General features: G+C 40.3%; 4 protein-coding genes across 7 annotated transcripts; 1 reads left to right on the top strand and 3 right to left on the bottom strand.

The window, feature by feature from the left end:
* Positions 1 to 136: 136 nt before the first annotated feature.
* On the bottom strand, positions 137 to 7,680 carry LOC121638229. 2 transcript variants are annotated; one of them, XM_041982866.1, is made up of 8 exons: positions 7,549 to 7,680; positions 6,548 to 6,879; positions 5,421 to 5,531; positions 5,093 to 5,212; positions 3,039 to 3,381; positions 2,775 to 2,837; positions 2,318 to 2,649; positions 137 to 2,157 (listed from the first exon to the last, which is right to left on the bottom strand). In XM_041982866.1, exons 2-8 carry the CDS (start codon positions 6,875 to 6,877, stop codon positions 685 to 687), a joined length of 2,772 nt encoding a protein of 923 aa, XP_041838800.1. In that variant the 5' UTR covers positions 6,878 to 6,879; positions 7,549 to 7,680; the 3' UTR covers positions 137 to 684. The 2 variants fall into 2 exon arrangements, with proteins under 2 accessions (XP_041838800.1, XP_041838801.1); XM_041982867.1 differs by having other exon boundaries at positions 2,775 to 2,834.
* A 1,051-nt stretch (positions 7,681 to 8,731) lies between these two features.
* On the bottom strand, positions 8,732 to 13,438 carry LOC121638231. Its single transcript, XM_041982869.1, has 8 exons — positions 13,364 to 13,438; positions 12,633 to 12,743; positions 12,102 to 12,141; positions 11,410 to 11,483; positions 11,225 to 11,281; positions 10,775 to 11,137; positions 8,983 to 9,105; positions 8,732 to 8,832 (listed from the first exon to the last, which is right to left on the bottom strand). Exons 2-8 carry the CDS (start codon positions 12,741 to 12,743, stop codon positions 8,788 to 8,790), a joined length of 813 nt encoding a protein of 270 aa, XP_041838803.1. The 5' UTR covers positions 13,364 to 13,438; the 3' UTR covers positions 8,732 to 8,787.
* Positions 13,439 to 15,316: 1,878 nt separating this feature from the next.
* Positions 15,317 to 17,171, top strand: LOC121638337 (heme oxygenase-like). Its single transcript, XM_041983060.1, has 6 exons — positions 15,317 to 15,462; positions 15,578 to 15,634; positions 15,739 to 15,850; positions 15,932 to 16,147; positions 16,239 to 16,511; positions 16,622 to 17,171. The coding sequence occupies exons 2-6, from the start codon at positions 15,585 to 15,587 to the stop codon at positions 16,811 to 16,813; spliced, it is 843 nt and encodes a 280-aa protein (XP_041838994.1). The 5' UTR covers positions 15,317 to 15,462; positions 15,578 to 15,584; the 3' UTR covers positions 16,814 to 17,171.
* Positions 17,172 to 19,202: 2,031 nt separating this feature from the next.
* On the bottom strand, positions 19,203 to 25,488 carry rnf11a (ring finger protein 11a). 3 transcript variants are annotated; one of them, XM_041983062.1, is made up of 4 exons: positions 25,435 to 25,488; positions 25,065 to 25,300; positions 21,405 to 21,577; positions 19,203 to 21,250 (listed from the first exon to the last, which is right to left on the bottom strand). In XM_041983062.1, the coding sequence occupies exons 2-4, from the start codon at positions 25,161 to 25,163 to the stop codon at positions 21,079 to 21,081; spliced, it is 444 nt and encodes a 147-aa protein (XP_041838996.1). In that variant the 5' UTR covers positions 25,164 to 25,300; positions 25,435 to 25,488; the 3' UTR covers positions 19,203 to 21,078. The 3 variants fall into 3 exon arrangements, with proteins under 3 accessions (XP_041838996.1, XP_041838997.1, XP_041838998.1); XM_041983063.1 differs by having other exon boundaries at positions 25,467 to 25,487; XM_041983064.1 differs by having other exon boundaries at positions 19,203 to 19,901; positions 21,044 to 21,250; positions 25,065 to 25,460.
* Between the last annotated feature and the right edge of the window lie 721 nt (positions 25,489 to 26,209).

The raw sequence follows: 26,209 nt of genomic DNA, 5'->3' as shown, positions 1-26,209 counted from the left end.
ACCCTGTCCCCTCTAAACTATAAGTATACTGTCAAGTACAAACTAATCTGTAGGTCGCACATGAGTGGCACTTATGGAGGCTTGTGTTTCTGGGGCAGCTTGAGACGGCCAACAAGGACACGGCTTTTTAATGATTGCGCAAAACATTCAGTGTGTAAGAGTGAAACAGTGAGACGTTTAATTGCCACATCTTTACATTTTGTTACAACACTGAAAACAAAGACGCAGTCATTTTATGGTGTATGTGTTTAATAAAGCACAGAGGATTTTGAGCATGAGCTGATAGGTTGAACCTTTCTTTGTTTTCTTACACTTTAGACTATAAAGAAAAAGAAAGCAGTAATTAATCATTTATATCAAATTTGGTGACAATGTTTGGATTTCTTTTGTTAAAATATGACAGAGCTTGCTAGTAGTGCACAGGACCACCATTACCATACTTTTTAATTTGCTTTAAAAACACTTCTGTTTAGCTAAATTCAGCATACATTGAAAAAGCATGTAATAAGTATTTCATATGCAACACCCTGAACATGTTATTTACATGAAACATAAACACACAGATGAAAACTGTAGCCAATAATCTAAAACCATCATTACACACACACACACACACATACACACATACATAACACATACACACACATCTTAAATTTGTTGTCTATAGATGCTTCAGTCAGTCCCTTATTCAGTTTTCAAACTTTTTCCTCTTTCATGTATCACTTCATCAACTCTGTTATTCCCCATTACTTCCACATTTCTCGCACCTTCATTTGTTTTCCCTGTTGTGGTTTTGTTACTAAATTTTCTTCTGCCCACCTCAGTGACAGCAGATCCAGCTGCTGCCCCAATAGCTCCACCAATCATCCCCCACAACACCACACCAAGCACCAGCCCCAGCAGTGTTCCCACAATCACTACTTTGGGAACCTTTTTAGCAGCTTCTCCAACTTTCTCCCACACTGAACTCTTAGCCACCATTTTGGCACCTGCTTTTGCTCCAGAGCCCATCTTCCCCCACACAGGACTTTGTGCCACCACCTTTGCTCCAGCTCCAATCCCAGCTCCAACTTTCACTGAACTGTCTGCCACTAGCTTGGCCCCAGATTTGGCCCCTGAACCAACTTGCTCCCACACTGGACTTGCTGCCACTGCTTTTGCTCCAGATCCCACCCATGCAGAACCATCCACCACTACCTTGGGAACCCTATCACCTACTGCTTTGGAGACCTGACCTGCAGTAGTTCCCATCTTCTGCCACATCGAACTATCCACTATTATCTTCTGGACATTCTGTGCACCACTGCCAACTGTTCCCCAAACCGGACTATTTTTCACGTTCTTTGCGCCCTCTTCAAGCCACGCTGAGCTATCTCCCAACAGTTTGGGTAAATTCTTTGTACTAGAACTCATTTTCTCCATAATGGAATGGAGAAGTGATGGGGACACAGTGGAAAGTGTTATAGGAGGAAGGCTATTTATGTTCATGGTGCTTACACTCATCTCTGCCTCATCCCTTGTTTTCTCAATCGCTTCCATCACATCCTCTTCTACCTCAGCCACAGGCTGCATGTATGGACGGAGCACATTCCTCTCAAAGCTGAGCCCTCTAGCATCTCCTGCTTGTTCTTGCTCAGGCTTTTTGCTCATTCTCTTCTTTGCAATCTCTAACTGTCTCTCCTTCACTCTGCTCTCTGCCTCCTGAAAAGCAGGACAAGAATAATACCGTCCTCCAGCCTCCTTCACCGTCTGCTCCACCTTTTCTAGAAGTTCCACCACATTCCTCTTCTCCCTCCAATCTCTTCCCCTCTCCATAACGTGAAATCTGTCCCCACATTCTTCTACAAGCTTAACCAAATCCCTACGCTGACTGGCAATGTATCCCTCCACACTGTCTCCTATTTTCCCACTTTTCCTCAGTTGGTCTGTGTAGGTAAAGAGGACCATGGTGTATTTATGGACTGCTTCTGGGCCAAAAATTGTCTCCAGGGCCCCAAGAGCCTGCAGCTCGATCTTTGCAGGTTGGTCTACCGGAACGCACAGCAGGAAAGCGTGAGGGCCAGGACTAGACAAGGCGATGCAGGAGGATATCTGAGCTCGCACCTCATCGGGAGTCTCCTCTGAGTTAAACCAATCAGGAGTGTCCACTACTGCCACCTGCAGGAGAGAGAAAAGACAACACTCGGCTGATTCTGGGGAAAATCAAACAGATTGTTGTTTTATGATGCCATGTGTCAAGTTAGTAAAAAAATTATTGGAAATCTTTTACATTTCTGCAGCGTAATCATATTGCATTTGAATATTCATGGACACTAACCCTCCTTCCTTCAACCAGGGCCTTCTTTTTCTCACATTTCTGAGTGATTGCTTTGAAACTCTCTGAATGGGACTCAAATGCCTCCTGGCCCAGGATGCTGTTGCCAGCTGCACTCTTCCCTGCTCTGGATCGCCCAAGCAACACCAGTCGAAGCTCTGGAGAGTTTGAGTGCAAAGAGGATGAGGTGGCTAAGTCGGGAAAGGGGGATGATGAAGGAGAGGTGGCAAAGGTTGGTGAAGCGTGGGAGGTGGGGGAGATGACGGGCGAATGAAGAGAGGAGGAAGGAGATGCTTCAGGGGATTTTTCCTCAAAGCTGTCAATTCTGTGGCGAACTGCAAATCATCAGGGAAATTTCAGTCAACAATGTGGAAATAAAGATAAATAAAACCACTACTCACCATCAGAGAACTCAATGATTCATGAAAATGACAGAATTCAGTGAGGACCAGTCACTTACCTGTAGAGATGATTTTTGGAGAGGATTCTCCATCTGAAATTTGTGAGTGTGTGGCTCCCTCTACTGGAAAGAAACAGTAAGAAGAGATCAGATCATTCAGGTGGGCGGCAGCGTAATTTATATGATTAACTTTTAATCTCTCAACATATGGATCCATGGGTTTTTAACTCTGCTTTGGCAGAAAAATGTGGTCTCAGGTTGCTCATGTTTACACTGAAATGGAGGACAGGTTTGGTACAAGCTCAGTTACAAATCAACATTTACCCGTTTTCACTGCGAAACTGGGAGGCCTGTTTGACTGCCTGCAACCACTCTGTTCTGAATACGGTTGCTCCGGGACCGGAGCTGCATGAAGCCCATTAAATATTTGGGTTTCATCGACTCTGCTATCAGTTTCCTCTCTTCTCGTCATCCTCTCCAAGGTGTTGATGGACTCCACTCTATCAAGCATTTCTGCTTCCAAGACTCTCCACGAGGATGCCATCTTTGTTCTGTCCTCCTCTTCTCCTCTATAACTTTTCACATGTTCTTGTTTTTGTGTCTCCAGTTCTTTCTCCTGCTCCGTTTTCATGACGTACACTCCCTTTTTCTGCATCATACTGTCCACCTATTGATAAAAAAAAATAACTTAAACTGCAGGAATGTAAAAGAAAAGTGGCATTTGAGTTGTAGTATGGATGAATTTCTTAAATGTTCGTTATTTAGATTTTTTTATTTTTAGTTTTTAAAATGTATTTTATAATTGTCCAGGCAGAAATGGGTTTTTGTCTCTGCACACAATGTAAACGAAGTAGTATATACAAAAATAGCATTGATTATTTTTGAGAACTAAAAGAAATAATCTGAACTATAAAGCTTCTGTGTGATCTATGTGTTATCTCAGAGGTGGTGCTTTTTAAGTCAAAACTAATCATTTATCATTGCTTTAATACTAGGGATGCAAAATTCCAGTATCTGGTATCGGTACAGTACTATGTGTGTATACTCGTACTCAGTATTCATAAAAGTGCTCCAATATTACAGAACCTGATACCAATGTGAAAAATTTAGGGCTGTAAAAAAATTAACAGGGTAATTCAAAGAGATTTATCTGTGGAATTAACAAGTTACATTTTTTAACACATTAATGCATAAACAAAGTTATTATGTAAAATCAAAAATCCAAATTTGGCATCATCTCGGGGAGAGAAGCTGATTTTTGCATTTTGGTTACCTCTGGGTTGTTGGACAGTGCTATAATAATAATAATAATAATAATAATAATAATAATAATAATAATAATAATAATAATAATAATAATAATAATAATAATAATAACTGACTCAATGGTCAATAATAGGATCTGCGGCTGGATATACTGAACATGACGTCAGTATATCCAGCCGCAGTGGGGAGCTTATTCCAGAGCCTGGGTGTAGCAACTGAAAAGGCTCAGTCACCCCAGTTTTTAAATTTAGACCTAGGTACTTCCAGCAATTACCGGTTAGATGACCTCAGAGCCCTGCCAAACTCACGAACAGTTCGCATCTCAGATAAAAAAAGGATGGGGTGATCTTCCTCCACTCCTCCAAGCAGATCATTCAGTGCAAGCATATAGATTTGTGATGAACCTCGATGCTCTGTGATAGACTGTTATTTAATTGTGTAAATAGTGCAATAGTCACATTTGCAACTATAATGTACAGACACTGAAGAGGTCAAAGCAGGTCTCATTTTGGTCAGAAAACAAACATTTTATTCTACATAGCTACTTTTAATTTTGTGGGTTTTTTTTTTTTTCTCTGAAGAATGTGAGGCAAAAAGAGAATCAGCTAATTGTATTGGGAAACTGACTTCTTTGTAAAGCCTTGAAAGCTAAGACAGATAAAAAATTTAAGCAACTTTGTGTTGCATGAATTCTGATTCCAAAAAAAAAAAAAGCACACACTATAGGACATCTTGCAATGTAATATTGTGGCACCTTTCAAAATGTCCCAAAACTACAGGGTTAGCAAATCACACCCATCTAAAGTTGTGGTCTGTATGTTTGATCACTGCAAAGTTCTTAAAACTATTTTTGTGGTAGCTCCAGCAACAATCCGGTTGTTGCATATTTTTAAGCACATTTTGCCAAAGACGGGCCCACAAAGTGAAAACAATAGCACCTGTGCCGTTTTGGCCTGTAATAACCTGTCCTAAGGTTAGCTGGGTGTGGTTGTGAAGATTTGCATTCCTGGGAAAAATGCCATACATAATCAACAGCTGATCAAGGCTTAATCATCAGATTAAGTTCCGCAAAGATGAAATTCTGTTCATCACCTCATGTTTCAACAGCTTACCTTCTGCAGCAGCTCACGGACCTGCTCTCTGTCCTGCAGTTGGCGATTATTTAAGACATGGTACCTCCCCCCGCAATTCTCAATCATCTGCCTCAAGCCTTGGTCACTCTGAAGGTACATCTGTGGGAAAACAATTATTCTTCAGCAAATTTAGACTTGCAATGATTTGCACTGTTCCCAATTTGAACTGCACGGAAGTAGCAATAAGTTTTATTGAAAGGTACTTTGCAACTATATGTTTTTCAGAACTGAGTTAAGCTTCAGTTTTCTACTTTACAAATATTAACTGATAACCCAGAACAAAGGAGAGGTGTTACTCTCTTAATACCTCCACAGTTCTTCTCATTAAGTAGTCTCCACAGGTCAGCAGCACTATGGTGTGATCCAGTACCTCCTCACCAAATAATTCTTCCAACTCTGCAGGAACACGACCCTCCATCTGAGAAGAGTTAGAAAAAGTCATGATTTCAAAGTATTTCTTTAGAACACTCCAAAGCCAACCAAAACAAAACAGGTAGGGTCTGGTGGGGGTTCTCTGGCTGGGTTGGCTCCATGGTAGAGCCACTGCTCAAATGCCAGCCCACTGTAGGACCAGTCCGCACACTGGCCCAATTTTATTGCATCACACTAGGTTAGGACAAACCAAAAGGTAGTAACGCAGACAAATCAGACATAGGTTTGATGTGGCATCATGCCGGTGGTGGCAGTTGATTTCTTGTGGTTTGGGTGCAGGGTGGGTGGGTGTGGTGGTGGGGCTATCCGTCGCACCGTGGCATCCACCCCAACTAACTACTGGAGCCTGCCCTCAACAGCCTGTGGCTGGCTGGGCCTAATGTAATAAAAAACTACTACTACTACTACTCGCATATAACTATCATTCTAAATATTTCGAAGACTGGTATCCCTTTCCTTTCTTTATCCTGGCTATTCTTTTTACTTTTATTTTATCACATTTTAGTTCTCTCTCTTTATTCCCTCCTCTTGAATGTGTATGCAAAGTTATATACCTACCCCTTGTTTTTTTCACATTTGTGTCTCATTGTCTGTTCACTTCACCACAATCAATTAAAAAATATAAAGAAACAAAAAATAATGGAAGCTTGTAAAAAGAAAAAAAAATGTCTGTGAATATACAAACATGTTAATTCATTTTCTATAATGCTTATTCCAGTTCAGGTTCACGGGAAGCTGGAGCCTATCCCAGTGATTAGCAGGCAAGAGGCAGGGTACACCCTGGACAGGTCGCTAGTCCATCACAGTGTCAGTCCACAGACCATCTCATCATAGATCATAGCTACTACATTGCATCGTAGTTAAATGTTTAACTGTGGTTTGATTTTTAAAAATTAGACAATAAAAAAACGAAACAAGACAAAAAAAACTACATTTTAAACTTAAAAAATCAGAGGAAAAAAAAACCAACAACAAAAACACTTGAAGCTAACAACTACTGACCTCTGTGAACTGGCCAATGGGCACAAGCACCAAAACAGCATGAGGGCCTGGTGCAACCAGCGTCATAGCTCTCTCCGTCTCCTTTCTAATGCTGTCTTCCATCTTCCCACCACTCCAGTACCATCTTGGAGCCTCTACCACGGTCACGCTCCTGCCATGACTAAAGCCTTGTCGTACCTGACAGCTCTTAGAGTCACCAGAGACGGGAGACAGATGGCCTAGTATAGTGTCCGCTGATGATGTCTTCCCACATCCGATGTTCCCCAAAAGAATTAACCTCAGGTCTGCGGGCGAGGACCCATGGTAGCGCTCTGTCAGGTGTTCACTCATAACTGATGTAGGAGAAGGGAGGTGGAAGGAGTTAGATGTGCTACATGGATTCCAGGCAATACAAAAATTGTGATATTATTTGGTAAAGTTACTATGTATGCACACAACATGCAAATGAAAGGAAAGCAGTCTATAGGAGTGGTTTAAGTTAAATAGTTGATTATGCTTTGACTTGTTGACATTTGCATTTAGCAGGAAATCCTCTCCCTTTAGATCTCAGAACATTTGATAAGACGCGTCTTGTCTGTCCAGTCGAACTACTTTCTGTCTGGATTTATATTTAGCCTGATGCAGTCACAGAACACATTAATGTGAAAACAATTACAAAAATAAGGTTCAATGTGACACCATGCCCCAACAGTGCACTTTTATTAACGGGCACAGAAGTGAATCCTAAAATAAGAATAAAACTATTACTCAGCAAGAAGAATGTGACGAGACAACTATTTTTAGCTGCTGTTTGCTAAAACCACTTCCTCTATGCACATTAAAAAAATATTAGTTAATTCTTTGGATCAAACTATAGAGTCTAGAAAGAGTGTACAAAATCTCCAACCTGTCAGTACTGACAACTGGAACCGGTAATGCTTCAGCAGTGAAATTACATTATCTATCTCTAGCAAAGACAGGTTGTTTTAAAAAAAAAAAAAAAAAAGAGGACATGTACTTACTTGTGTGTTTGAGGTTTATGAAGCTGCGTTATTGTAAATTCTCAGTTTGTTCAGTTGGAAACTAAATCATGTCTCCCATCCAGTGTATGTTGGTTCCCAGTCAACAACTGCAACTTCAGGCGGGGTTTACACTGACGGAGTAACCCATCAAACCATTCCCACACACACCTAAACACTATGTGTGTGCCTGTGTGTGTGTGTGTAGAATAGGTTTTTCTGCATTCCAAGATCAGGTGGAGGAAGTAACCACACTTAGTTTCATCTGCCACACCCACTCAGTGTCAGAATGGCTGCAGTTGTCCTTCAGGGTTTGTAGTCACTAAGGAGAAAAGCTGGTAAACTATGTGTAAACATTTTGTTGTCATGTCCAGGTGGGAATGAAGGCACGTCATAGGAACACATGACAAGGTACAGACAATAAATCAAACGTAATCTTCCTCGTTTTAGTTTCATTCTAGATGCTGTCTGAAAAGGTTGACCTGGTAACCTCAACTATTCCATCACTTGTGACTTTTGACTGACCAATTAAACTTCCCACAGCTGCACTGATTACTGAAGCTATTTCAGATAATTATTAAATGTTATCACAGATTTCTTAATGACTTGAGAAATTTGGTTTAAAACAGTAATGAATATTTCAGAAATAGCTATAGTAAACCTGTCATGCAGTGTTTTTGCTACATTAAAATGAATCTCTAAACATTCAACTTACTATGACTCAATATTTGACAGTGAGGACTAATAGAAGCCATAAACTTGATAAAAATCAAAAATATGAAATCATACATGACCTTGTGGTAGGTTTAGAGCCTTCAGTGTGAACCATCTACTTTAAGGCTGTCAGATTTCATTTAGTCTCACACAAGCTTACTCATACATGGTGTATTTTACTGATTTTTTAACAGTGGTCATTGTATTCAAATTTAACATCTGTATTATTGGCTTTTTTGTACTACATTAGCAGGACACCTGAGTTTTAACGTGAACCTCTCAAGATATTCTATCAAAAGGAAAAATAAAAGTGGCATAATTATGTGTTTGAATACATCGTTTTAATCTTGTGACTAAAGCACGGCAGTCAATGTTATATGTGAGTTAGATATGATATTTACACAGATATGTCTAAATAAATTTAATCGTTCAAAAAAAAAAAAAAAAAACACAACAACAACAAAAGTATCTATTGATGTGTCATTGTTGTATACAACCAGTATGAGCAGTATGAGCTTCCATCTTCGCTTACAGCCCAGGCATCACATAAGCAATGTTTTCCAGAGTGGAGGCCTTAAAAAAGGGATATACACAGGACATTCTCCTCTTAACACACACACTTAAAGCACAATCGTTTCACTTTTGTAAATCCATAGACAAATAATAGCGTGGAAGGTGTAGGGTGTGTGTGTTTGTTTGTGGTTGTCTGGCTGCATTGCTTACCAGCGTGTATTCTGTGCAGCTTATCATCTCAGGTATCTGAGCGGTGAGGCACATCAGCGGACCCAAAGCACACAGCAGAGAGTCCAAAAGTAGAGAGAAGCTACTCGACATACACACCGTTTTCTGCAGAGACACGGGGAGACTTGTGTGACTCTGTTAGACGATAATATGCTGCAACAATCACTGAACTAAACCTGAGAGTACTGTTGTAAAAGCAGAAATATTTCCCCAGTTTATACTTGCTAAAAGAGTTCAGATGCTCAGCAGTTCAGAGCTTCTTTTACCTACTTTCGTCCCACATTGCCCTTGTTTTATAAAACAAAGTTTTCATTGGATGGCAGGTCTGTACTGCAGATAGATCAGCTTAACACCATCTGGACTACCTGATTTCTGCAACACATGCAGAATACATTACTGCATACCTCCATCATCAGAGATGCGTTTTTTTAAGTCATGTGCTGATTATAAGCCAAATGGTCTCTTTCCCTTATTAGTCCAAACAACACTGAATAACCTGGACCAATCTAATTTTAATTCCCCTCCCTGAGCTGCTACTTTATCATTGTGGATGGGTTTGTGTGTGAACAGATCTCTAGGGCTGCGACCAGGTAAAGTGTGGCTCAGATGACCCCTATGAGGTATGAAAACATTGGATCTAGGTTTCCTTTGCACAGATGTGGTCACCGGGGCCCCCCTCTGGAGCAAGGCCTGGATGTGGGGAACAAAGGCTTGCACTTGGTGACCAGGCCTTTGCCCATGGGGCCCGGTCAGGCTCAGTCCAAAAGGGTGATATAGGCCCCCCATCCTGTGTGACCACCAGCAAGAGGGGCCATAGTGTTCAGGTAAAGTGTGAGCTGGGCAGCACCCATAGGCAAGGGACCCTGGTGGTCTGATTTTTGGCTGCATAAGCTAGCTCTAGGGATGAGGAGCATCACATCTCTGTCAGGGAAGGAACCTGAGCTGGTGCATGAGGTTGAGTGGTTCTGGCTAGATATAATTGGACTCACATCGACGCACAGCTTGGGCTTGGGGAGAAATACCCATGAGAAAGTCTGCTGGACCCGCTTCCAATCTGGACTTCCTGGCAGGTGTGGGCATACACATTGCTACCTGACTTGACGCCTGTACATTGGGGTTTATCTGGGCAAATGAAAAGGTAGCCTTCTGCAGTGACACCTGGAGGAGCATGATTTGGAGGAACGGCTCCCCTGATCTAAATCCGAGTGGTATTTCGTTATTGGATATCTGTGCTCATCATGGATTATAGATAACAAACACCATGTTCAAGCATAAGAGTGTCCACATGTTCACTTGGCACCAGGACACTCTAGGCCACAGTTTGATGATCGACTTTATTGTCATATCGTCGGACTTGTGGCCGCATGTCTTGGACACTCGGTTGAAGAGCGGGCGGAGCTGTCAACTGGTAGTGGGTTGGCTTAGATGGTGAGGGAGGATGCCAGTGTTGTGAGGAGTCTAGTGGAGTCCCCTGTCAAAAAGAATTTTAATTGCCATCTCTGGTAGAGCTTCAACCATGTCCCGAGGGACACTGAGTCTGAGTGGGATGTGTTCTGCACCTCTATTGTTGAGGCGACCAACAGGAACTGTGTTCTTAAGGTAGTCAATACCTGTTGCGGTGGTAATCCCCAAACTCATTGGTGGACACCAGCAGTGAGGAATGCCATTTGGGCCTGTGGGACTCCGGAGGCAGCTAATGAGTATTGGGAGGTTCAGTGGAGTGCTGCTTTGGCAGTCACTGAGGCAAAAATTATCTTTTTGTTGACTCACTCACATTGGTCTCTTTAAGATGATGTCCAATCAGAGACAAGGACTCCCCGAGGAGGTGTAGGTGAGCTGCGGCACTGACTGGATCCTGGTTAGAGAAGCCGGGACTCCTGGATGGGAAACCCAGAGCGTCCCAGGATGAACTGTTCAAACTACACAAACAACCAAAGGGACTGCTGGTGTCAGAGAGTAAATCAGACACCTCGGGACAAGCAACGGCACTGACTGAACCAGAAATGGAGATAGACAAATGAGGCATGTCTAAATGTGGAGAGACGGAGGGGTTGACAGGTTTCTTTACTTGACTGTCTTTCACATTGTGCTGGTTTTCAGGACACACCCAGCACTTCAACATGGGACTTGGACTTCTCTGGTGGAAACAAAGAGGTGGAATATAAGTGATGATTCACACAAAAATTAAACATACACTTGTAAAGAGGGCAGATATAATGGTTACCTGACCTCTGCTGCCCCCTGCTGTACAATAGGAATGCAACAAGTTGTCTTGGACGTCCTAAAGAGTTCACAAAGTTATAAAATAACTGAAAGTTTATGCATTTAATCTTAATAATTTGATGTTAAAACTTAAGTTAAACCTGAAATACACTTGATGTAAATTTCCTATATCTTGTGTTGTCTCACCTCTTTCTCTCCACTCATTGTCCATCTGTCATGTGGTACACAGACTGGATAGGCAGGGAACAAACTCGAGGACTCTGTCCAATGAATTTCAGGATCAGTTTGACCATTTTATGTGATCTGGAGGTCTGATACTAAAACTGTAATAATTTTAAAAAGTGTCCTAAATGAGCACTTTCAGTTTTTACTGGTCGAGCCAAAAACTTGCACTCTCTCGAGTTATTATGTCAACAAATAATTTTGAGACTGTAATTCCAAAACAGAATAAAATCACACTACTTACAGAAAGTTAGGGATATTCAAGTTTTGGTTGATATTTACATAAAATGTAAAAAGTTCATGCTACACTAATATTATATCATGAATGAAGGACATATGAGTAGAATTGTGCAATGGTAATTCTTTCATCTTGAGCAATTTACTGACACACAAAGCTATCAGTGGTAGGTGCCCGTGTCTCAGTGACTTCTCCTGTGTTAGGTGTCATCTTGGTCTGATGATGTCAAAATGTTTACAGTAAGATGAAAAGGACTGTTTAGATACTTCTAAGGAAATTGAGTTCATATCTTAGAATAGATAACATTCAACTAATAAGGTGCCCACTAAAACACGATTAGCTTTGGAATGAACTGCATATTTAACAAAAAAATGTCACATTATTTTCTGCCTAACTTAAGCAGAAGTTCAAGTCTTACCAGTATGTTGTATTCCCTTGTCGACGGAGCCATTCGGTTCCTGAAAAAGTTGTTGAAAATTAAAGCACATCACACTTAGGATAATTAGAGAAATCTCAGCATCAGGTACAACAGTTATCACTATTTTACCCAAAATGACAATTTTATCATAGTTAAGCCAACAGCTGTTCAAAACACATTTATGCTAACTGGAGGGGTGGAGAGTTGCTAAACCCTAACAGTGTTGTCAAAGTAAGAATCAACATACTGCATAGTTAAACGCACAGCAACATTCTTTATGATCAACGCAGTTGTGGTGAGGTGGGGTGAAAAAGTGGTTTGCAAAATTCAACAAACTTGAAAGGTATTATAGCTCATAATTTACAATTATACCATAAACGATTGAATTAAACAAATAATACTAAAAGACTTAGGCAAGTCTATCACAAAGGTATGGCTGGAAGATTGTATCATGGCATACTGCTAATTACATCTTTGTGTCAAATTTGTATTTATTTCAGCTTAAAGACAATAAAACAACTCTTAGTCCACCTGGAGAAGCATCTTGGTGCCACATTCCTCGTCATGCAGCTCCCCCACATCCATCAGGATGTCTGTATGCAAACTTTGTTCTCCTCTCTGGCTGTCTGCTTCAGCATCCATCTGCAGGCGGTTTTAACAGGGGCAGTGGTTTTGGTAGGTATGGGTTAATGTTTCTCAATCCATATCCTCAGAACGCACTGTCCTGCAAGTTTTAGATGTGTTTATACTTTAACACACCTGATGAAGATTAACAAACGTCCTTATCAAGTCCTTAGCAAGCCTGTTAACGAGTGGTTCATTTCATTCAGGTGTGTTAAAGTAGGGTTACCTCCTGAGAACCAGGATTGAGAAATCACTGGGTCAGCTGTGGCTGCCACAATTTAACAGAGTTTAACAGATTTTGGACTGATGTGTTATGGTGCGCAAGTTTTCTCAGGTGCGGTCGAGAATTTGTGACGTCATTACAAAATAGTTGGCATTCAGCTGTACCAACTTGAAAATAAAAATGGAAGCCTCAAAATTAGCCGATTTGTGAGCATCTACAAAGCCGTGTAAAACTAGAAAATCACAAACCTACTTTAAAAATGGGCACAATGAGAACAGCAGGTGATAATGACATATTGACTCGGTTTTTCACGAACAAACTTTCTGCTGTTTGCACTAGAAACACAACGAATACAAAATATATTATAAAGGATTCCATCTTTAAATCTGGAATCTCAGGGTCCTCTGAAAGTTACGAGTTCGCCGTTCGGAAAAACGAGATCACATCGTCCTTTCCGGCAAAAAATTCGCCGGAATTCTGAGCTCCGAGGACAACTGGGACGCACCACTCCCCACTGCACCACTCAAGTTTTACCCCTCACATTCCAGTCACACCTTCAAATAAGGTTAGTTTAGTTACCTGTTTAAAGCAGGAGGTAATGACATCTATGAAAAGATTAAACAAAAGTCGTGAAAAGCGTCACACTCAACGGGGCAAGTGAATAATTAACTTATGTTCTTCATTCTCATGTGATTTGTAAAACAGTGCAAACATGACAAAAAGCTAGCTCATTTAAAAAGACTGACTAGGCTTAAATTTTCAGTTATTTACTTGGCTGCCTCATTTTAATCTCTCTACTAATGCAGAGTAAATTAGGGAGGACCAACTCTAATACAAGTATGAATTTCAGACAAATAACGATGTAGACTGAAGACTGATTTCTTCTTTTTGTTGGAGGGGGCATCTCTTGATAAAGATAATTTGCGTTAATACATCAAATGTCCCATTTAATTAGATAAATAACACTTCAGATATGTCTTTCCCTTTAAAAAAAACGGGTTGTGCCGTTCTTTGTGTAGAAGTTGCTGTGTCACGTTTACTCCTCGCTCGCGTTTCTGTTGTGCTGAGTCACGTTTAGCTGGAGCGACACTGTGATTGAACAGATGGCCATTGTGTTGCATGTGGCTGCACTGCAGGCAGCATACGTTTTACATAATTTTCCACCAAAATTTCTGTATTAATAGAATGACAAACGCTAAAAATTGTTTAAAAATAACGTTTATCCATACATGAGATTTAAAACATAATCAGATTTCCATTTAAGTGGACAAAAAGGATAATGGATAGCCTAAAGAAACAAATGACAGGAATAAATAGCAAAATGGTTTATTGTGATAAATCCTGTAATATGTATTATTCTATTTGTGTCTGACAAAAGTATAAACGCCAAACATTAAGTAATTAGACAGACACATTTGTGACACAAAGATAGTTCAGCATAGCAGATCAGTCACATTGATTTAAAGAAATTGTAGTGTAGTCCTCTATTGTACAGGGTAAGCTCATGGATGTTAAATTTCCTTTTGTGATTTGTGTTAATTCGTTTTATTCTTTTTAAACTATTCATTAGTAGGATGGCTTGTGGGGCTTTGGGTTGAGTTACTACATGACCCAGTTTCTCTTGAGGTAATCTCACAGAGATATCATCACTCTTTATACAAGCACTTGTTCAAATTTTTACGCATTTTGAATTGGACAGAATTAAAAACCTGCCTTCATCGTGTTTTTCCAGATGGGATCATGTTGAAATACAGTGTTTTCCTTTCTCCAAACATGCTGCATCTCATTTGAGCTGGGAATTTGTCATTTTTTTTAAACAGTTTGCAGACTGGATTTATTGTCATATTAAAAAGTATGGGCACAATCTCAGAGAGTGACAAATTTTGCCAAATGTTATAACTACAGCAGACTCCGCTGCTTATTTCTGGGAATGTTGATAGATTAGTCAGTAATCTAATAAAGTGGTTAAACCTGTTTTGTTTTTTGTTTTTTTAACGAAAAAAACTGCTGGTGTACTTCGTAATGCAATCATGTGATTGTCTTTTCACTACCATTAGTCACGTCCTCCTCCAGCCTGAAAAACCCTCTGTCATGTTTTGAGGTGGCTCCTCCTCTTTGACCGGTTCAACTTTAGATTTCGAGGCTGCACTGTCATGTTTAGCGCTCAGCCCCACCTCCATGCATGGTTTTTTTTTAAGGCATTAGTAAAACACTTCCATGCTCAGGTTACATCCCACAGTCCCTCCCACAGCATTTCCCAAGCTCTTCTCAGAGTTGCTGCATCATGTTATGTCTCAGTCCCTCCCACTGTTTTTGCTGAAGTTGCTAGATCATGTTTGGCAGAGGCTTTGTGATTCTTGTGTTCCTGTTTTCATTGAGTAGGTGGGGGGAGGAGACAGAGGCAGACCAAAGTATAAAAGAGGCACAGACCTGAAAGCACTCAAACTGCACACGACATCCACAGTGATAAAACAAAGACAAAACAACCAAACCTAAAGGACTTTATCACAACTGGTGAGTAAAGCATCTTTTTTGTCATAATTTAAAAATCTGTTCCCTTGAATCCTTTCATGAAGTGGATTTCCTGTAAAAGGATATTACTGATAGCTTGACCTTTTTCCTTTTTCAGAGCCACAATGGAAACAGAGAAAAAGACAGTGACCGCAGCAGAGCAGATGACTGACAGGTAAGGTTGGGAGGCTGTGATTTTTCATGTCTCATCATTTACAAGCTTTTGACCTCTGGCTCAGATAGCTTGCTGTAGTAATGGGGATTTCTTTCCTTTATCAGGGATCTGTCCGAACAAATCAAAAAGGTGACTAAAGAGAGTCACGTCCGAGCAGAAAACACAGAACTGATGCTGAGCTTCCAGCGGGGGATGGTCTCACTTCCACAATATAAGGTAATGCATCATACAAATCAAATGCTGAGGCGTTCCTATTTTTACGTGGATACTAACATCACCTCTCCTCCTCGTCTGCAGCTCCTTTTGTGTTCCCTTCATGAGATCTACCTGTCTTTGGAGGAAGAGCTGGATAGGAACGCCACACACCCCGGTGTCGCACCCATTTTCTTCCCCGCTGAATTGGCCAGGCTGGAGTCCATCGAGAAGGACCTGGAATTCTTCTACGGTCATGACTGGAGAGAGAAGATTGTGGTTCCTGCTGCAACTAAAAGATACGCTCACAGACTCCGGCAGGTACGCTCCACCTGATCAGACATCGCACACTCATCCAATGTTTTCATCTTTCTACAAGATGATGCTGATTTTGTCCCTGTGTATGTTTCAGATTGGTAGAGAAAACCCTGAACTTCTAGTTGCCCATGCTTACACCCGTTACCTTGGCGACCTGTCTGGAGGACAAGTTCTCGGTCGTATCGCACAGAAGTCTATGGGGCTAAAAGGCAGCGAGGGTCTGTCTTTCTTTGCCTTTCCCGGAGTTTCCAGCCCCAACCTGTTTAAGCAGCTGTATCGCAGCCGGATGAACAGCGTGGAGCTGACAGAAGAAGAGAGGAACGGCGTGCTGGAGGAGGCCGTCCGGGCCTTCGAGTTAAACATCCAGGTAAGGAGGAGCAGGGAGAGGAAATGTCACTTTCATGCCAGCACAAGATTAATTTTTGATCTTCCAGTGACGTATTTAGCCATGCTAAGACATTTTCATTTTTTATATAGGTTTTTGAAGATTTACAGAAGATGCTGAGTGCCACTGAAAACAAGCCGCTTGACTGTGTAATTCACTCCAAACCTGGAACAGCCAAAACACTCCAGATACCAGAAATCCTCAGCAGCTCCCGTCTGATCCGGATGGTGCTGGGAATCTCTGTAGCTCTGGCTACACTCAGCATGGGCATCTATGTTTTATAGAGGTAACACTTCAAAAAAGGATTTAATTGACTTTTGATAATTGTTTTTTGTTTTTACAGCATTAAACTCTGATTGGATTATGGTTATCCATTATTATCAAGTTTTAAAAATTGTTCAGTTTAATTAAAAAATCCCGTCTGAGATGTATGTATGTACACTAAATGTAAAGACTTGAACCCTTCTGTTTTCTTGGGCACTAGCAAGGATCGTGCAATACTGTAAACATTGTAAATACATGCCTTTTTAAAAAAAAAATAATAATTAAAAGATTTGTTGTTGGAAAATGCTTTTCTGTCATTTGTACATTCAGCTGGTGGATATTTTCTAACATGGCACCTGCTTTTTTTTTTTGCCATCGTTTATAGTATAAGAAATAACCTTATAGTTTCAGAGATTGGGTGGGTCAAACTTCAAGTTAGAAATGAAAGGTAGCTGTTTACATAAAGAAATATCTTTGAACATTTGTACATAAATATAAAAATCAATCACAAAACTGTAAAAGCAGTTTTTTATTTGTATTTTTTATGTTTTGTGCTCTTCAACTTCAAATGGTACACTTAAATCAGTTTCAGGAGTAAAAACAGAAAGTGAAACTTTGGGCTTGCAGCTTTGGTCATATCTCGTTTGTTGTGTTCTGTTTTACCGTTTTCTGATTTTTATATTCATGTACAAATGCTCAAAGATATTTCTTAATGTCTTTATGTAACATGACATTTTAAAAGTATAAATACAAATCTTTTCAACATGTTCACAAACTGGAATTCCTTATATTAATGTCCCAGGGTTATAAAGCTTAAATTTATTTTACACCTACCTCTGAAATTACTATCAATTTACAAGCTCAACGTATTTGAGCCCATAATGTTTTGGCACTGAGGATACAAAACTATTACAGGTCAGTCTAGTACCTGTACCATCACCAATACCCCAACAAACGTTTTCTTTTTAAAACCTTGCTAATTGACCAACTGTTTTCCTTGTTTCATCTATATTTGAACTAAATGAAACTTGCAACAGCCTGTCAGGAAGTTAGGTTGGGCTTTAGGACAAATGTTCCTCCGATAGAGACAAAATATAATATTGAAGTTGATTTTATACGTGTTTTGCTTAGATATGATGTGATGAGTACTTTCTAATCTGTAAATATGACGTGTGTTTGGATATGACTTTTGTCATCATTGCAGAGTTGTCTCACTCTTAATCAGAGTAATAAAGACCCAGGCCGGTGTGTACCAGATAGATCGAGAACAACTTGCAGACAGCTGGTGACATGATTACTGATTAATGCGACATACAGAAGATTCTTTGAGCCCGTGTAGCCGAAATGTTGAACTATTTCAGTCTCAAATGCTCGCTGATCAATCAGCTTAATAAAACAGACTTTTTGTTCGGCTTGAAGCTCATTCTCTAAGGTTTTATTTGGTAACAACAAATCATTTCCTCCAAAATGGCAATATAAATAAATGTAATAAATTAAAAGTATAATAAATATCAAATAAATTATTAAAATAAAAACAAATTTGCTTTATGTCTTCTAGAAGAGAAAATTAGATCGTCATGAAACATATCTTGCTTTTTTTATCCCCTTAATGCCTGAATTTATTCCATTATAGAAAAGCAAAATAAATATATGTAAAAACCCTGGGAAATAAAACAAAGACTGAAATAAAATAGAGTATAATTACATAATAAACAATTTTATAATAATAGATATACAAAAATAAATAAAAGTAAGCTAATAACGTAATTGATTAAATTAAAAATAAATAAAAGACTGAAAGTGATAAATTTACCACACTAGGTGTCAATAGATTAACCTGTTAGACAAAATCCTGACTAAAAATTAGGATGATTAACCACAGAACCATACAGACATGCTTCAAATTAGAGGAGCAAAGGGGAGCTCTGCTCCCCTAAAAGCACTCACCTGGGACACTAAGGTGCTCTATAGTCCACTCTTAAATCATATTTTATTTTGGTTCCCAATGTTTCTTAAATGAATGGCTTTAATTTCTCACTGTTGTATTTATTTAACAGATTAAATCTTTGAACGATCTGCTCTGTTTCTTTCATCATCGTGGACAGCAGCATTGTTGGTGTGCTGTGAGCCACCCAAGGCGACCAGGTAATTCACTGCTTTGTATGGTCGTCTAAAGAACTTTCTCACCCTATATGAGACGATTCTGATTGCGTCAGCCGCATACGGTAGTAGCTGACTGTTTTTAGCCATAACTGTAACTGTGCCTCTGCACTGATAAACATGAATGTGCAATGACTTGGAAAGTTGCAGTGCACGACCAAAAATAAGGCTAATTCTAACTGCATAGACTTACCCATAGTCCCTAAACAGTACTAGTTTGTCATGGTTTCAAATAAAATGTCACACATCTTTAAGATTTTGGTATCCACCTTTATTGTGATTTCCAAAAATTTGTGCACCAGTATCATTATAAATGAAAAGACACAGTAATTGTTAATTGTTACCAGCCGCCAGGCTTCATCTCTGGCCTGTCTGATAAGCTGTTTTCACACATGTACCAGACTCCTGAAACATCCCAGAGATCTTCCAGAGGGGTGGCATGTGCCAAAGCAAATGTCCACAGCATTCACTCTGGATTTCTTGTGGGAAAATTTCCACCAAAGTAAAATCTTTGAGCTGGTGAGACAAGGCGTGAACGTAGTAGCAAATCTTCCAGAGGAGTGCGACTGAAGAGTCACTGCTTTATTCTCTTTTCTAATCCCTCCTCGCTATCATGCATAATGTTAAGACGCATGCAATATTTACATCGGCACAACAGATTCATCAGCTTCTCAACAGGTTGTAAAGATAACAGTGATTTCCACAGCTTAATTTCTGCATAATGTCTTGTTTCCTGTGAGCGCTAGACAGATATTCCCCCACACCCCCTCCTCCCATAAATTTCCAGCTGTTAGAGCACATCTAATGCTGTGTACTACATGTGTGAACATCAACTGTGAGAAAAGCCCAGACCAAACTGTCTGCACATTCTCCTGATAATCTCCAAGGTTCATGTGTGAAAACAGCTTAAGTGAAACCTCTCAGTTCAGTGCTGGTATCCGTCTCCTCCTAGAGGACAATAAAGACAGACAAAAGTAATATGAGAAATGATTGTACTTCACAGGAATTGGCTTACACCCATCTGAAAAAAGGCACTGGAAGTGCAAAGTAAATTTAGAAACATCCTCTTATTGTCACTCGTGCAGTTCAAATCACATTCAAGATACATTCCCGTCTACTACAGTAGCTCGTTTCGCTGCTTGCTTGTGCTGCACATTAAACAGTCAGAATCGGAAATAAAAGGGTTGTGTTTTACCAGACTCAGGGACTTTAGAAATACAACATAAACTGACATAAGTCCAGCAGCACAAAAACAAATCCAACTTCTTCAGGCTGAAAACAAAAACCTTGACACGTCTCTAACCAAAGTTATCTACAACACACACACACACACTGATGAAAACAATCTGAAATCTACAAGCTACAAAATTTTTAGATGAGGGGTTTCCCAAGGTGCTTAAAATGGGGGGATTGCACAGCATCTTTATAAATGAAAAGGACACCAAGGATTGGATTTTGAAGCATAACAAAATAACAAACCCAAGGCAAAGCAAAGATGAGGACTCATTACTGAGGCAAAAAAACAGATTCACATTTTTAAAAGCAGCTTTAAGAGAGAAAAAATATCCAAACAACAAACCTCTGTATAATAAAGTAAAACTAATCTTCAAAAATTCATGTTCAAAAGCTGAAACACCACCATTTTAATCTTGCTTTGGATTTAAAAGATCATGGAGCCTGACAGCATTGCTGTTTATGAAATCACACACCAGCGTTTAATATCTTAATTTTACTCCACGTTTTCATCTGCAGCTCGATGACACATTTCCACTCATGTAACATCGCCCATCACGTCACAGAAAGGAAAAGCTAATTCCACTGATTACTTCACATATTAGGACAAGCAGAAGTGAGACATTCTTGTAATAATATTCTGCTATTTGCACAGCTTTTCTTCATCTGATTTGATTTGGCACATTTGGCACTTTTTACAACCCAGAGTCATCTGAGACCCATGCAAAGCTCTGCAGCAACACTTTAACATCTGTCTGCATCCCCAAACACTCTACAAACATCTGCTTGACGTTGCATGGCCTCGACTACCTGTCGTGACAGCTAGGACAGTTTTGGTTAAAAAAAGGTGCAATTACTTTTAGGCAAGAGCAACCACCAGGGAGGGGGGTTCTCAGTTGGTTTCATATGTGGACAGCAGGGCTGCATCTACTGGCTCCATGCAGGAGGGGCAGGTGAAGGAGCGCATCAGCCAGGGGTCAATGCAGTCCATGTGGTAGATGTGGAGGCAGGGCAAGAACCGGATGGGATCACCATACTCAAAATCCATCATGCAGATCACACACCTTGAGGAAAGAGAATCCAATTATGCAAACTAATACCCCCTGAAGAAATCATTTTTACTATATTAATTATACCCATATGCTTATACTAAAGAGAACAAAAGAAATGAACTGAAATAAAGAGACATTTGTTTCTGTGCCTCGATTTAAGACTCACTCTTTAACTTTCTTCTCAGAGGGGTCGGAGCCTGGGTTGAAGACGCCTCTGGGAAGGTGGTGGATGAGTCCGATGCGCTGAGCGATGCGGATCTGCTCCTCCTCAGTCAGTTGGCTGGCCAGGCGGCTTTGTCCAGGGTTGGGGTGGAACACTGGCACCGGCTGGGCACGCTCCTGGAAAAAACGGTCCCAAAAGTAACCTGTAACCTGTGCCGTCTTTCCAAATATGACACAACCAAAGAGAGCACATCCGTATGGAATTTAAATTAAATTTATTCCATAATATTAGTGTCATTATAATGTAAAATAACCTCAACTCCGTGAAAAACTGTACAAGAAGTTCAGAGTATTTCAGTGTTTTTTTCAGTCTCAGTGACAGAAGCATTCATGTTATGTGGATTTCTTTTTTATGTGATTGAAATGTACAAAAGAACAGAATTTTAAGTTTCCAACTTTTTGTTTCTTTTACTGTAACAAGGAAATAATGAGAAACTTTCAAACATTTATCTAATACAAACCCATTTATCACCCTCCCACCATAGCCCCAAGATACATCAAACATGCAAAATAGAATAGAATAGAACAGAAATACTTTATTAATCCCTTTGGAGAGTCCTCAGGGAAATTTGGGTAATAATACAAAAATAGGAAGAACAGTGTAACATACAGTAAATACGCAAGTAAATAATCAAATATAAAATAAGATAAATAAAAAAAGATTAGCAAAACAAACAAGGTGCATTACTGTCAGGCTTCTGAAATATGAAAGAAAAGGTAGTACTTCTCTAAAGCCTGGTACACACACAAGGATTTTCGGGCTGGTTTTGTCCTGATTTTGACTTCCCGACCATGTACGGCAAACGCCCGATTATCTTGAGTCTTATAAGATTTATATGAGCAGATTTGTCCTGATCATCTGCTCCGAAACGGGTCGTAATTTCGACAGTGTGGATGGTTACGTGGGCCGAAATGTAGCCAATCAGAAAGCAAGCTGGATGGGGAACAAGGAAGTATATAAAGTCCGTGTTCATGCCGCCTCCAGTCTTATTTTTTAATTTATCCTTACCTGAGATCAGTAAATAACAGCGTAAAAAAAAAAAAAAAAAAAAAAAAAAAAAAGAGAGAGAGAGAGAGAGAGAGAGAGAGAGAGAAGGAGTGGATCTTCACCTCTGATCTGATCCACAGCTGTACATAGTACTGTGTGTTGGTTTGAAAGCAACCAACCAGCGGTGCATATTAGACATCCGGTACGACGAAGAACGAGATATGATATTCGCGGAATCTGGAATCGATTGTAAAACGTGGAATACATTGGAATTAGCTCATTTGTGGTTGTCATCTATTACCCTCACTAATTTAAGTGTTTTTCGCCGTGCCTGAGCAACATGAAGCAGAAAAGCGCTGAATGTTTTTTGACCGCGGCAGCTCCCTGTCTACGTGTCATCACCTGCACTGACCCCGCTTGTGTCTACCCCAGAAGTTCAGGGTGGTGAACATGTAAAAAAACAAAAAAAAAGCTAACGTGTTTAAGTTAATAAACCCCACAAAGAATATGGGATCAATTTTAAGCCGTAATACGACTCAGAAGTTTTTATAATGACACAGCTGTGCGTGTTCCTGTGACGGATATGACGTTCTACTGGGGCAGGAGAAATACTCCGGCTGCTCCTCACTGGAAGGCGACTGTTTCTAGCTTCACCTCCCTCAGAAAATTAAAAACAAAAAGATATTTTTGTCTGATTTTCAGATGGTTGGCATGTTTTTCGACGTGCACTCTGTCCACTGACGGAAACCAAAAGGCGGATTTATGCTCGTGCAGCGTCTGCGTGCGGTCGTTTACGTTGTAGCTGACGCTGGTGAGTTTGCCTTCCCACTCGAGCGTAGGGGGTGCGCGTCTTTTTGGTGTCGTGTTGCAGTTTCTCCTCCTAATCTGAAGGTGGCAACAGGGGTTGTATCGGCCGGTAAACTCACGAGGTCGGAGTTCTTTTGATGGTTTACTTTGGTTCGGTATGTATTTTATGTTTTAAAACAACAGTGGTGTCCAGTATTGTTCAGTGTCTTTATTAGCTTGTGGAAAAAAACAAAGAAATAATTTGATCAGCTTCTCATCAACTCGACTCATTGGTTATTGTTTTTAAAAACAGCGGTTACCACACAAATTCAACAAGAAGATCCAGACATCCAGCAGCATGTGACCTCAAACTGACCAATCACAAGTGAGTACCTCCGTGTAACCGTCTGCGTAGCAGGGGTGCACGTCAGGTCTGGAAGTGGTGCGTGTCGAGCTTCTGCGGAGCTACGCCAAACATACAGCGGTTACGTAGACACAGATGCCGCATGACCATAAATCCGCCTTAAAGTTGCCACCAAGTGGCAACTTCCGCCGTTGAAATATGAAGCCTATGCGGAAGCGCAAAAAATTGCAGTTCACCCCTCATCCGCTAGGGACTGACTCCCAAACAGAGTCAATCCCCATAGACTCCCATGTTAAAAAGACCAACTTCACAGCAGAAATAAACATGCTTAAAGCCTGGTACAAAAATCCATTTTAGGATTAATAGGTCAAGTTTACCTTGATGACAACTGTAAGGGGGTAAAAAAAAATTTTATCCACCCCCACCTTCACAGTCCCCCTCTCAGCTCCACCCCTTTGCCCATTTTTCTGGGAATGACGACAGTGGGAACAGCCCAATGAGCTTCAATTCAGCTCTTCAGAAACTCACGGGTGACGTCACGGAGGCTCCGTCCATCTTTTATATACAGTCTATGGTTGCCACTCCATGCAAACTCAGTGAAAATAGTCTCAGTCTTTTGTGCTGCATTAGTGCTGTTTTATGCCCAAAATATTGTTTATGCTGCTTTGCTTTTTAGGATATAACAAGTTTATTATAAGATGATGAGGTACATTGACCCAGAGCATGAGGCTAAACCCTCCCCTGGCTCCTCAATCAACTAAGCTTCATTGTGGCTCACAGTGTCAAGACATTTTCATCCATCATCTGATACTCATATCATCATAGATGTATAACCAAACATCTGTTTATATAACCTTGGGGGGAAAGTAATTAGAAATTACTTGTGTGTAATGCAGACTGGTACACCTCCACTATTTGATCACCATTTTCAATGCATAACTGAATGAACACAGTAAGTAACAGAGCTGTTGTATGAGCCTACTGGTTGGACAGGGGTATCAATAACAGCCACTAAACGTATGATGTAATAACACTGTTAATAAGATTTTGTTTCCTTCTTCCTGCATATGCCAGAGTCCTTATGGAGTCTCTGAGAGTGGAATATTCCAGGTCACCACAGGCTCTACAAGAGTGCAGAAGGTCTTCTCCTCCATTGCACCAGCTCCCCTTTTCCACTTTTATGAATGAACAAGGATGAGGTTGTTGGCATGCACCTTGCACCGAATTTCATATTTTAATAAAGGACATTAATGTGATACGTGCAGATGCCTTTTATTTACAAAGTTCACACACACCTTGTGATTTCCTCTAGCGTTATATTTAAATAAATAAACAAAAATAAAATTAAAAAAATTAAACGGACCATCCTCCTACTGATAAATGTAAAACCCCCATCACTAATTAAACTTAAAGGAAACCATGAATCCAAGGGGCCGTGTTTTGAAGTTGTTATCCGGGTTGCTCACCTGGTAGGGCGGCGGTGGCTCTCCAGGCAGACTGCCCCCCTCGGACTCATTCAAGAGCGACAGGTCATCCGCACCTTGTGAAAACAGACAGTTCCCCATGGACGTGACACCACCATGAGAGAGTCCACTTCTCTCTGAGGGCAGCAACTTTAGGCGTAGACCGGAGTCGCAACTAATGCTTTAGCCTGGCGTTAGCTTAGCGCGATGTTGTTGGTTTGTTGACATTCCGCGCAGACCTTGTCGGAGAAGGAGCAGGAAAAACTTTTATTAACTTCAGTAAAATAAATGTTAACTGCTCAGTAAAACAGTGACATTTACAACAACTACTCAAACCGTATTTTACTGAAACTGAAAAGGGATGTTTATCTACCCAAGTATGTTGTGTTGACAGAAAATACAAACCGGAAATATTAGTACCAGGACGTTTGCCAATACTGCACTTCCGCTTTTGGTCACGCTCCATATCCCTCCAGAATAAAAAAAGAAAGGAAGGGTTTTATTTGAACGGTTAAGTAATCCCACATACCAAATTAAAAATGAATTTAATTGAATTTCGGAATTGAACTGCGCGGTATATAAAATGAATGAATAAATGAATCAATCAACCAATCAAATTGTTTTAGAGTATTCATACACAAATAACTGCAGGAATCTGCTGTCCACCTTATACCTGAGCGTTGTTAATCAAACAAAATTTCATTTTAAACAGATCTGTGACCAGCAGGCCAGGAATTTGCTCAGAACCACACACACTCACAAGACTTATTCTTCAAACCAATCTGAGCCTTAAATAAACTTTCTTGAAATTTTGTTTTAGTAGTCTTCAGGAGCAGTTTCCCAAACTTCTTGAGTGACTTTCACTTTCCAAAGCTCTTCTATGGATGTTGGCTATCTTTTGTTTTCTGTCAATAATATCCCACAGCGCTTTAGTCTTGATGAATTCCAGGCTGTGGGGAGGATTTATCAGTCCATAAAACCTGTTGCCACTGTTTTTCAAACTAGTTCAGGGGGGCCCAAGTTCGGTTCTCGAGATCTACCATCCTGCAAATTTCAGATGCAACCCTTCTCCAAAGGGATGTCATCTGCATGTCATTCAGCTCTGCAGAGGCCTGGTAATGAGCCAGTCATGTGATTCAGGTGTTTTG

The sequence above is a fragment of the Melanotaenia boesemani genome, chromosome 4 (assembly GCF_017639745.1).
Source record: "Melanotaenia boesemani isolate fMelBoe1 chromosome 4, fMelBoe1.pri, whole genome shotgun sequence".
Taxonomy (NCBI): domain Eukaryota; kingdom Metazoa; phylum Chordata; class Actinopteri; order Atheriniformes; family Melanotaeniidae; genus Melanotaenia; species Melanotaenia boesemani.
The sequence above is the reverse complement of the archived record's forward strand: the minus strand, read 5'-3'. Positions and strand labels throughout refer to the sequence as shown.